At 56.3% G+C, this 12,618-nt stretch overlaps 2 protein-coding genes across 5 annotated transcripts in view; one reads left to right on the top strand and one right to left on the bottom strand.

Annotated features, from left to right (window-relative positions):
• Positions 1-2,589, top strand: part of Otof (otoferlin) — a 94,456-nt gene extending 91,867 nt beyond the window's left edge. For all 3 annotated transcript variants that reach the window (XM_021229223.2, XM_005073511.4, XM_013116036.3), the window contains one exon: positions 1,631-2,589. In XM_021229223.2, coding sequence (XP_021084882.1) covers positions 1,631-1,811 — 181 coding nt within the window. In that variant the 3' untranslated portion in view covers positions 1,812-2,589. The remainder of the gene's footprint in view (positions 1-1,630) is intronic.
• A 382-nt stretch (positions 2,590-2,971) lies between these two features.
• Positions 2,972-12,618, bottom strand: part of Drc1 (dynein regulatory complex subunit 1) — a 43,515-nt gene continuing 33,868 nt past the window's right edge. The window contains exons 16-17 of one of the 2 annotated variants that reach the window (XM_040730818.1): positions 4,769-4,871; positions 2,972-3,179 (exon numbers count right to left, since the gene is read on the bottom strand). In XM_040730818.1, coding sequence (XP_040586752.1) covers positions 3,123-3,179; positions 4,769-4,871 — 160 coding nt within the window. In that variant the 3' untranslated portion in view covers positions 2,972-3,122. Of the gene's footprint in view, positions 3,180-4,768; positions 4,872-12,618 lie in introns of those variants that run through there. The other variant, XR_005870786.1, reaches the window with a different exon arrangement.

The raw sequence follows: 12,618 nt of genomic DNA, 5'->3' as shown, positions 1-12,618 counted from the left end.
GGCTGGTAGCACTGGGTCTCCAGCCTAGGTGCCAAGCTGCCAGCCCAGTATCCACCATCTACAGCAGCACTGTCCCCTGACTCTGCTCCATGGGCAGGGCCATACAGGGGCGGGGTTTGGCTAGGGTCAGCCAGCTTGTTCTGAAACAGTCCCTCCCTCCTTGTGTGAGAGGCCTCCCTGGGGACAGCTGGTTCCTGCCCCCAGGACGGTTGTCCCACCAGGGAGAACATTCAAGCTGACATTAGCTGAACACCACGTCCCTGCAGACTCAGGTTCGCCAGCACTTCCCCACTTCGCTGGTTTCCTGAGTCCAGGAAGTGGGAATTCCTATTAAACCATCTCATTGTGAATGAAGAAACCAAGGCTCACCAGTCTGACTTGCCCACAATAGCTAGGACTAGAAATGTAGGCACCCTGGACACATATCTCCACCCTGTTGCCCCACCTACAATGGGGGATGGATGGCCCACATCCTTTGAGAGATGGGCCAGTTGTTTGAAAAAGTTTGTCCAGAGTCTATGGAGAAGACTCACTGGTTCAGTGCTTGCTATATACGCAGGAAGACCTGAGTTCAAATCCCCAGCACTCACATAAAAAGCTAGGGCATGGCTTGCCTGGGGGCAGACACTGGAGGGTTTCTGGGGCTTATTGGCTGCCAGAGTGACCCGCTATGTCCTCTTGTGGCCTCCATGTGTGTACACAGTTGTGCCCACTGGCGCACACGTATATCCAAACAATGATTTTATATTGTGACATTTCATGGCGCCTGCTGATCTTGTGGCACAAGTTGCAGACAGTAGAGGTTGACAAGGGGACCTTAGCAAGGAAGCTCTGTAGAAGGCAGGACATGCTAGCATGGTAAGCAAGCTGGGGGGGGGGTTAGGCACATTATCTGTGGGCTTGTCCGAAAGGGGAAGTTTGAGGGCTAGGGATGTAGGTAGCTCAGTTGCCCAACATGCACAAAGCCTTGGGTTCAACATCCATCGCTACATAAACCATGGGTAGTGATGCAGGTCTGTAATCCCAGCCTCAATGGGCAGAGGCAGGCAGGCAAGTCAGAAGTCATCCATGGTTACATAGTGAGCACAAGGTCAGCCTAGGATAGCTGGGACCTTGTCCCAAAGAAAGGAAGGAAAGGAGGGAGGGAGGGAGGAAGGAAGGGAGGGAGGGAGGGAGGGAGAGAGGGAAGGAGGGAGGGAGGGAGGGAGGGAGGGAGGGAGGGAGGGAGGGAGGGAGGGAGGGAGGGAGGGAGGGAGGAGAGCATTCTGATTTCCTAGGACTATGGGAAGACAGGCGCCTGCAGGACGGTGTGCTGAGTACAAGACCTCAAGAACAACATGCTCGGCTGCAGTGCCACGGCCTCTGATTCAGTTCATGGCTGCAGTGCCACGGCCTCTGATTCAGTTCATGGCTGCAGTGCCATCAGGTTGAGGCTGGGTGGCAGGGCTGGGGCAGCAGAGGCCTCACGGACAGGCCTTAGCTTAGAAGACAGCTGGCGGTCTGATACTAGATATGGGCTCCACCCTGACTCTAGCACTCATGACCTGCAGAAGAGCTGAGAAATAGGAAGGAGCCCTGTGTGGGTGGCTCCTGCCTGCTGACAGCCCATCCCATCTTCTTCCCACCCTAGCCGGCCTGACACAGCCTTCGTCTGGTTCCTGAACCCGCTCAAGTCGATCAAGTACCTCATCTGCACCCGATACAAGTGGCTGATCATCAAGATCGTGCTGGCGCTGCTGGGACTGCTCATGCTGGCCCTCTTCCTCTACAGCCTCCCAGGCTACATGGTCAAGAAGCTCCTAGGGGCATAAGTGTCCCCTGCCCCGCCCCGCCCCAGGTCTCCCGCCCCGCCCCGCCCCAGCATCCCTCCACGGGCTGCTGCTCTTGCCTTCCCTCACCTGGACTCTCTCCCAACCCCCTGAGGAGCCCTCCCACCCCTGCCAGCGTTGAACAAGACACCTGCTTGCTGGGCCGTCATCCCACACCCAAACTGCTGCTTGCCTGGTCTTGCCCCAGTCTTGCCTGGGGTTTGGAGCATAGTTGGAATCAGTGGCATCCGAAAATAGACACCCTCTTGCCCCACATTCTATGATGTCACGCTCCTCGGCCCAGCTCCCAAAGTGGCAGGGGCCCAAACTTCCCTTGGACATTTCAAATCCAACAAAATCAACGAAGGAACATGGATGGGGCAGTGGTCGAAGCTTTGATAAGTAGGAACAGGTGGAAAGCATCAGAGATGCCAGCAGAAGCAACACACCGGGGTAGCCCAAACAAGGTCACAGGAGCCAGCTGCTCCTTCCCATGCTTTCCTCTTGGCTCCTCCTCCTTCCCACAGCCCCCTGGGCAGCCGCTTAGCCTGAGGCTTCACATCTCTTCCACTGCCCAGGTCCGCGTGTGCCAGCCAGTACACCTGCTGCAACAGTGAACCCAGTGTCCTGGTTGTCCTGAAGGCAGCCCTATCAAGCTTGATGGCAGCCACAGCCAGGAGTCTACACTATGAGCGCTGCCCCTTCTGTCTCCGCGAATCTGCTGGTTGCTTTTCCTTTCTTGAGTGTGATTTTTCTCTTAATAAAATAAATCAAACCCTGAGACCGAAGTGGAACATGGGGAAGATGGGTTTGTGGGGCGGTGGTACAGTCTTGTAGAGCAGCATTTAAGATGGGCATCAGGCACAGGGCTGCCAGCCCGGGCAGCTGATGGAAGAGCCTACCTCCATAGCTCAGAAGGCACGCCCTGGTGGACCCAGAGGCCCCAAAGCATGGATACCTTCCTTAGGCTTGGGGATAATATGAAGGCACATGGCTCCAAAGCCCCAGCATCCACCCACAGAAACCAGCATTTCCCGAAGAGCAGGGGGAACCCGGTGCTATTATTCTCACCGAATTCCGAGCCTAGGGACAAAACTCCCTCCTGCCATTCAGGGAAGGGACACCTGTCCATCTAGACTGGCCCTCCTTAAAGGCACTCAGCCTAAGCTTTCAAAGACTTTATTAGAACTGTGGGGAATTGTCACTGCCTTATTTTGGCAGGCAAAACAGTTCTGGAAAACCCAGCGTGGGCCCAGGCTCTCGGTTCTCGGCTGATGGGTACCGACTCTGACACCAGGCCTTGCAGAAACATCTCTATTTTGTGGGCATCCGGAAGCTTTGGGTTGGAGGAATCTGCAGTTCAGAATTTACCTGGAAATTAGAGGGTAAAGGTCATTTTATTGCATTCTGGGAGGACTCAAGTTGCAGGTGTTGGGTCTCCCACAGTACCAACCCCTGCAAGCATTGCTCCTCCAAAGCAGAGGCCTTGGGTCCCGGAGGATGCCAGGGCTTCCGGTTTGGCTTCAGGGAGTGACTTCAAGTAGCATTCTTCATCTTCCCCCACCCACCTCCGTAAGTCCCTCCCCATGCCCTCTGTGTTGTTTCCTCTGTCCATTCTCGCCCCTAGCCCTCATCTCCATCCTCTTGTACGTGGAAACAGAAGTCATATGTGTGAGCCCTGCCATGGGCCAAGAAGCCATCGTGAAGCCAAGACTCACTCCATCTATCTCCCAGGTGTGGCCTGGGACCTGAGACAGGGTTGGAGCCATAGATTTCCCTGTATGGGGACAAGGGACTGGAGAGTATCATGATCCTCTTGGCCTGGGACTCAGTGAAAGCATCACATCACATCCACAGAGTGTGCAGTCAGTTCACAAGGACTTTCCCTTCCTCTGGCTAGTCCATGGGAGCAAGTTGCAGTTATCATGCAGGGGATACCCCTGACAGCACAGAATCTGCTACCCAACTCATGGGGACCCTAATTAGTCATAGCCTAGGAAGCTGGTCTGGCAGAGGGGGAGAAGCTCAATGCACTTCGGAGCCTCACCAAATCTCCCAACTTGCTTCTCCTTGTGAACCAGGGAGGAAAGTTTCTGCCTAGCTCCCTGGCAGGTTGTTAAGGCTGAGTAATTATGGCCAGACATGGTGGAACACACCTTTGATCCCTGCACTCGGAAGGCAGAGGTAGATGGATCTCGGTGAGTTGGAAGCCAGCCTGGACTACAGAGAGAGTTCCAGGCCAGCCAGGGTTGCACAGAGACATGATTCTGAGCCAGAAAAGGTGCTCCCAGCCAAGCCTGACTTCCTAGTCTTATCCCTGTGACCCACATGGTGGAAGGAGAAAACTGATACCCAAAAGCTGTCCTCTGATCTCCACATGTGTGCCATGGCATACACACACACACACACACACACACACACACACACACACACACACACACACACAGTAAAAATAATAAGATTGATTCTATTCATGGGAGGCTGAGATGGATCAATTGTCATGAACTCAAGGCAAGCCTGAAGAGAAGAGAGAAGAGAAGGGCAGAGTGTGGGGCGGGGGGAGCAGATATAGATCAGTTTGTAGGCCACCTGCCTAACATGCACCAAAGCCCCAGGTTTGACCCCCATCACCACATATGCAGGGTGTGGTGGCTAATGCCTGTCATCCCAATTCCACAAGGTGAAAACAGGGTATCTGAACTGCAGGATCATCCTTGGCTAGGCTACATACAGAGTTTGAGGCCAGCCTAGGCTACTTGGCACATTGCCTCAAAAATTAAAACAAAATTAAAGACAAAAAACAAAAAAGCCATCACATAGAATGATACCAAAGTCATGACATCATGGCATTAAAGGGACTAGACAGGACTGCAGGCAATACCCATGGCCTTGCCAGCAACTGTCCCTTCCGGGGATATGGTTTTTTTTATCTTACTCTGGCCCCATGTCCTGCCACCCACCTTGGCCTGGAGATACTGCTGAAGCAAGGACTGCATCTCGGCATTCTGCTGCTCCAAAGAGTCATTCTCCATCAGCAGCTTGGCCCTCTGGGTCAACACCAGGCTGGGGTGGGCAGAGGAAATAGCTTAGACTGAGGCCAGCTCAGTCTTCTAACCTCTACTGATTAGAAGCCAGGCCCCCAGTGTCTCTGCTCTGCCTGCCAGTAGAGGCAGAGCTGGGACGTTTCCCTTTCTCCCAGGCTGGCAGGGAGAGACAAGGAGGGTGGGACCAGAGGCCCAGCCATCCTCTACCACGTACACCACCCTACCACCTCCACTGCCAGCACAGGAAGCACAAATGACTCGGGGCAGGATTGTCCATATAGAACCCCCCCTCCCCGCCAGAATTGTCCATATAGAAACCCCCCGCCAGGAGTGTCCATATAGAACACCTACTCCCCGCCAGGATTGTCCATACAGAACGACCCCTGCCAGGATTGTCAATATAGAACCACCCCTGCCAGGATTGTCCATATAGAACCCCCGCTCCCCGCCAGGATTATCCATACGGCACCCCGCTCCCCGCCAAGATTGTCCATATAGAACCCCTCCCGTCAGGATTGTCCATATAGAACACCCGCTGCCCGTCAGGATTGTCCATATAGAACACCCGCTGCCCGCCAGGATTGTCCATATAGAACCCACCCGATCCCCGCCAGGATTGTCCATATAGAACCCCCCCCCGCTCCCCGCCTGATTGTCCATATAGAACCCCCCAGTTCCCGCCAGGATAGTCCATATAGAACACCTGCTCCCCCCCAGAATAGCCCATAAAGAACCCCCCCGCTCCACGCCAGGATTGTGATACAGAACCCACGCTCCCAGCCAGGATTGTCTATATAAAACCCCCCAGCTGCCCACCAGGATTGTCCATATAGAACCCCCCCTGCTCCCTGTCAGGATTGTCCATATAGAACCCCCCTCCCCGCCAGGCTTGTCCATTTAGAACCCCCCAGCTGCCCACCAGGATTGTCCATAGAGAACCCCCCTCTCCGCCTGGATTGTCTATATAGAACCCCCCCCCGGTCACGGCCAGAATTGTCCATATAGAACCCCTACCGCTCCCCGACAGAATTGTTCACAAAGAACCCCCCCCGCTCCCCACCAGGATTGTCCATATAGAACCCCCCCTGCTCCCCGCCAGGATTGTCCATTTAGAACCCCCCAGCTGCCCACCAGGATTGTCCATAGAGAACCCCCCCGCTCCCCTCTAGGATTGTCCATATAGAACACCCCCACTCCCCGCCAGGATTGTCCATATAGAACCCCTGCTCCCCGCCAGGATTGTCCATGCAGAACCCCCCAGCTCCCCGTCTGTATTGTCCATATAGAACGACCGCGCTCCCCGCCAGGATTATCCATATAGAACCCCGCTCCCTTTCACAATTGTCCAAAAAGTACCCCCCATGCTCCAAGCCAGGATTGTCCATATAGAACCCCCCAGCCGGGATTTTCCATATAGAACCCCCCCGCTCCCCGCCAGGATTGTCCATATAGAACCCACACCGCTCCCCGCCAGGATTGTCCATATAGAACCACCCCTGCTCCCTACCAGGATTGTCCATATAGAACCCCCCTGCTACCCTCTAGGATTGTCCATATAGAACACCCCCACTCCCCGCCAGGATTGTCCATATAGAACCCCCGGGCCCCCGCCAGGATTGTCCATATACAACCCCCCCGTCCCCACCAGGCTTGTCCATACAGAACGCCCCCCGCTCCCCGCCAGTATTGTCCCTAGAGAACCCACCCCCGCTCCCCGCCAGAATTGTTCACAAAGAACCCCCTGCATCCCCGCTGGGATTGTCCATATAGAACCCCGCTCCCCACCAGTATTATCCATATAGAACACCCCCCCCCCGCTCCTTGCCAGGATTGTCCACATAGTACCCCGCTCCCTGCCAGGGTTGTCCATGTAGAAACCCCCTGCTACCCGCCAGGATAGTCCATATAGAAACCCCCGCTCCCCGCCAGGATTGTCCATACAACCCCCCCGCTCCCCAAAAGGATTGTCCATACAACCCCCCCGCTCCCCGCCAGGATTGTCCATACAACCCCCACCGCTCCCCGCCAGAATTGTCCATACAACCCCCGCCCCCGCTCCTCACCAGGATTGTCCATTTAGAACCGCACAGCTCCACCCCAGGATTGTCCATATAGAACCCCTCCCACGCCCCGCCAGGATTGTCCATATAGAACCCCCCCGCTCCCCGCCAGGATTGTCCATATAAAACCCCACAGCTCCATCCCAGGATTGTCGATATAGAACCCCCCAGGCCCCGCCAGGATTGGCCATATAGAAACCCCCATCCCCACCAGGATTGTCCATATAGAACCCCCCAGCTGCCCACCAGGATTGTCCATATAGAACCCCCCTCCCCGCCAGGCTTGTCCATATAGAACCCCCCCGCCAGAATTGTCCATATAGAACCCCCACCGCTCCCCGCCAGAATTGTTCACAAAGAAGCCCCCCCGCTCCGTGCCAGGATTGTCCATATAGAACCCTCCCCCTGCTCCCCGCCAGGATTGTCCATATAGAAACCCCCAGCTGCCCACCAGGATTGTCCATTTAAAACCGCCCCACCGCTCCCCGCCAGGATTGTCCATATAGAACCCCCACCACTCCCCGCCAGTATTGTTCACAAAGAACACCCCCCGCTAACCGCCAGGATTGTCCATATAGAACCCCCCCCGCTCCCCTCCAGGATTATCCATATAGAACCCCCACGACCCCCATCAGGATTGTCCATATAGAATCCCCCTGTCCCCGCCAGTATTGTCCATATAGAACCCCCCGCTCCCCACCAGGATTTTCCATATAGAACCTCCCAGCTGCCCACCAGGATTGTCCATATAGAACCCCCCCGCTCCCCTCCAGGATTATCCATATAGAACCCCCACGACCCCCGCCAGTATTGTCCATATAGAACCTCCCCGCTCCCCGTCAGAATTGTTCACATGGAACCCACCCCCGCCCCCCACCAGGATTGTCCATATAGAACCCGGCTCCCCACCATGATTATCCATATACAACCCCCCCTCTCCCCGCCAGGATTGTCCACATAGTACCCTGCTCCCCGCCAGGGTTGTCCAAATAGAAACCCCCAGCTACCCACGAGGATAGTCCATATAGGAACCCCGCTCACCGCCAGGATTGTCCATATGAACCTCCCACCGCTCCCCATCAGGATTGGCCATATTGAACCCCCCCCGGGTCCCCGCCAGGATTGTGCATATAGAACCCCCCAGCTGCCACCCAGGATTGTCCATATAGAATCCCCGCCGCTCCCCGCCAGGATTGTCCATATAGATCCACCCCGCCCCGCCAGGATTGTCCAAACAACACCCACCGCTCCCCGCCAGGATTGTCCATACAGAACCCCCCTCCCCGCCTGGATTGTCCATATAGAACCCCCCTGTTCCCCGCCAGGATTGTCCATATAGAACCACCCTGCTCCCCGCCAGGATAGTCCATACAACCCCCCCCCCGCTCCTCGCCATGATTGTCCATTTAGAACCTCCCCACCGCTCGTGGCCTGCATTGTCCATATAGAACCCCCCTTCCCCGCTAGGATTGTCTATATAGAACCCCCCAACTGCCCACCAGGATTGTCCATATAGAACCACCCCGCACCCCGCCAGTATTGTCCATATAGAACCCCCCTCCCCACCAGGATTGTCCATATAGAACCCCCCCGCCCTGACAGGATTGTCCATATAGAACCCTGACGCCCCCCACCAGTATTGTCCATATAGAACCCCCCCTCCCCGCCAGGATTGTACATATGGAACCCCACCGCTCCCCGCCAGTATTGTCCATATAGAACACCCACCGCTGCCCGCCAAAATTGTTCACAAAGAACACCCCCGGCTCCCTGCCAGGATTGTCCATATAGAACCCCTGCTCCCCGACAGGATTTTCCATATAGAACCCCCGCTCCCCGCCTGGATTGTCCATATAGAACGCCCCCCCGCTCCTTGCCAGGATGTCAACATAGTACCCCGCTCCCCGCCAGGATTGTCCATACAACCCCCCCCCCGCTCCCCGCATGGATTGTCCATATAGAACCACCCCGCTTCCCGCCAGGATTGTCCATATAGAACCCCCGCTCCCTGAGAGGATTGTACATATAGAACCACCCCTGCCAGGATTCTCCATGTAGAAACCCACTGCTCCCCACCAGGATTGTCCATATAGAACCCCTCCCGCTACCCGCCAAGATTGTCCATATAGAACCCCTGGTCCCTGCTAGGATTGTCCATATAGAACCCCTGCACCCTGCCAGAATTGTCCATAAGGAACCCCCCCGCTCCCCACCAGGATTGTCCACAAAAAACCTCTCCCGCCAGGATTGTCCATATAGAACCCCCCGCTCCCTGCCAGGATTGTCCATATAGAACCCTCACGTTCCCAGCCAGGATTGTCTATATAGAACCCCCCAACTGCCCACCAGGATTGTCCATATAGAACCCCCCCGCACCCCGCCAGGATTGTCCATATAGAACCCCCCCGCACCCCGCCAGTATTGTCCATATAGAACCCCCCAACTGCCCACCAGGATTGTCCATATAGAACCCCCCCGCCCTGACAGGATTGTCCATATAGAACCCTCACGCCCCCCACCAGTATTGTCCATATAGAACCCCCCCTCCCCGCCAGGATTGTACATATGGAACCCCACCGCTCCCCGCCTGTATTGTCCATATAGAACACCCACCGCTGCCCGCCAAAATTGTTCACAAAGAACACCCCCGGCTCCCTGCCAGGATTGTCCATATAGAACCCCTGCTCCCCGACAGGATTTTCCATATAGAACCCCCGCTCCCCACCAGGATTGTCCATATAGATCCCCCCCGCACCCCGCTAGGATTGTCCATATAGAACAGCACTCCCCGCCAGGATTGTGCATATAGAACCCCCCCGCGCCCCGCTAGGATTTTCCATATAAAATCCCACCGCTCCCCTCCAGGATTGTCCATATAGAACCCCACCCACTTCCTGCCAGGATTGTCCATATAGAACCCACCCCCGCTCCCCGCCAGGATTGTCCATATAGAACCCCCCCGCTCCCCGCCAAGATTGTCCATATAGAACCCCCCAGCTGCACACCAGGATTGTCCATATAGAACCCCCCCTACTCCCCGCCAGGATTGTCCATATAGTACCCCCCCGCTCCCCGCCAGGATTTTACATATGGAACCCCCTAGCTGCCCACCAGGATTGTCCATATAGAACCCTCACGTTCCCCGCCAGGATTGTCCATGCAACTCCCCGCCCCGCTCCCCGCCAGGATTGTCCAAATAGAATCACCCTGCTCCCCGCCAGGATTGTCCATACAACCCCACCCGCACCCCGCCAGGATTTTCCATACAACCCCTCCCCGCTCCCCGCCAGGATTGTCCATATAGAATCACCCCGCTCCCCGCCAGGATTGTCCATACAACCCCACCCGCTCCCCGCCAGGATTTTCATTACAAACCCCCCCTCCCCGCCTGGATTGTCCATAGAGAACCCCCCGCTCCCCTCCAGGATTATCCATATAGAACCCCCACGACCCCCATCAGGATTGTCCATATAGAACCTCCCCGCTCCCCATCAGAATTGTTCACATAGAACCCACCCCCGCTCCCCACCAGGATTGTCCATATAGAACCCGGCTCCCCACCATGATTATCCATATAGAACCCCCCGCTCACCGCCAGGATTGTCCATATGAACCTCCCACCGCTCCCCATCAGGATTGGCCATATTGAACCCCCCCCGGGTCCCCGCCAGGATTGTCCATATAGAACCCCCCCTGCTCCCCGTCAGGATTGTCCATATAGAACCCCCCTCCCCGCCAGGCTTGTCCATATAGAACCCCCCCGCTCCCCACCAGGATTATCCATATAGAACACCCCCCAGCTCCTTGCCCGGATTGTCCATATACAACCCCCCCATCCCCGCCAGGCATGTCCATATAGAACCCCCCGCTCCCCGCCAGAATTGTTCACAAAGAACCCCCCCGCTCCCGGCCATGATTGTCCATATAGAACCCCCCCACTCCCCGCCAGGATTGTCCATATAGAATCCCCCCCACTCGCCACCAGGATTTTACATATGGAACCCCCTAGCTGCCCGCCAGGATTGTCCATATAGAACCCTCACGTTCCCAGCCAGGATTGTCCATACAACTCCCCCCGCTCCCCGCCAGGATTGTCCAAATAGAATCACCCTGCTCCCCGCCAGGATTGTCCATACAACCCCACCTGCACCCTGCCAGGATTTTCCATACAACCCCTCCCCGCTCCCCGCCAGGATTGTCCATATAGAACCACCCCGCTCCCCGCCAGGATTGTCCATACAACCCCACCCGCTCCCCGCCAGGATTTTCATTACAAACCCCCCCGCTCCCCGCCAGGATTGTACATATGGAACCCCTCCGATCCCCGCCAGAATTGTCCATATAGAACCCCCACCACTCCCTGCCAGAATTGTTCACAAAGAACCACCCCCGCTCCCCGCCAGGCTTGTCCATATAGAATCCCCCCCGCTCCCCGCCAGGATTGTCCATATAGAACCCCCCAGCTACCCACCAGGATTGTCCATATGGAACGTTCCCCATTCCCCGCCATGATTGTCCATATAGAACCCCCCCGCTTCCCGCCAGGCTTGTCCATATAGAATCCCCCCGCTCCCCGCCAGGATTGTCCATACAACCCCACCCGCTCCCCGCCAGGATTTTCAAAAAAAAAAACCCCTCTCCCCGCCAGGATTGTCCATATACAACCCCCCCGTCCCCGCCAGGCATGTCCATGTAGAACCCCCCGCTCCCCGCCAGAATTGTTCACAAAGAACCCCCCCGCTCCCGGCCATGATTGTCCATATAGAACCCACCCCCGCTCCCCGCCAGGATTGTCCATATAGAACCCCCCAGCTTCCCACCATGATTATCCATATAGAACCCGGCCCGCTCCCCGCCAGGTTTGTCCATATAGAACCCCCCCAGCTCCCCACCAGGATTCTCCATATGGAAACCCGCCGCTCCGCTCCAGGATTGTCCATATAGGACCCCGCTCCCCGCCATGATTGTCCATATAGAACCCCCCCGGCCCCGCCAGTATTGTCCATATAGAACTCCCCCTCCCTGCCAGAATTGTCCATATAGAACCCCCCAACTCCTCACCAGGATTCTCCATATGGAAACCCGCCGCTCCCCGTCAGGATTTTCCATATAGAACCCCCCCGCTCCCCGCCAGGATTGTACATATGGAAAGCCCCCGATCCCCGCCAGAATAGTCCATATAGAACCCCCACCACTCCCCGCCAGAATTGTTCACAAAGAACCACCCCCGCTCCCCTTCAGGATTGTCCATATAGAACCCCCCCAGCTGCACACCAGGATTGTCCATATAGAACCCCCCCACTCCCCGCCAGGATTGTCCATATACAACCCCCCCGCTCCCCGCCACGATTGTCCATATAGAACCCCCCAGCTGCCCACCAGGACTGTCCATAGAGAACCCCCCACGCCCCACCAGGATTGTCCCTATAGAACCCCCCCGCTCCCCGCCAGAATTGTTCACAAAGAACCACCCCCGCTCCCCGCCAGGATTGTCCATATAGAACCCCGCTCCTCACCAGGATTATCCATATAGAACCCCCAGCTCCCGGCCAGGATTGTCCACATAGTAGCCCGCTCCCCACCAGGGTTGTCCATATAGAAACCCACAGCTACCCGCCAGGATAGTCCATATAGGACCCCTGCTCCCCACCAGCATTGTCCATTTAGAACCTCCCCCCGCTCCCCGCCAGGATTGTCCATATAGAA

This window comes from Mesocricetus auratus, unplaced genomic scaffold (genome assembly GCF_017639785.1).
Source record: "Mesocricetus auratus isolate SY011 unplaced genomic scaffold, BCM_Maur_2.0 Super-Scaffold_100024, whole genome shotgun sequence".
Classification (NCBI taxonomy): domain Eukaryota; kingdom Metazoa; phylum Chordata; class Mammalia; order Rodentia; family Cricetidae; genus Mesocricetus; species Mesocricetus auratus.
The sequence above is the reverse complement of the archived record's forward strand: the minus strand, read 5'-3'. Positions and strand labels throughout refer to the sequence as shown.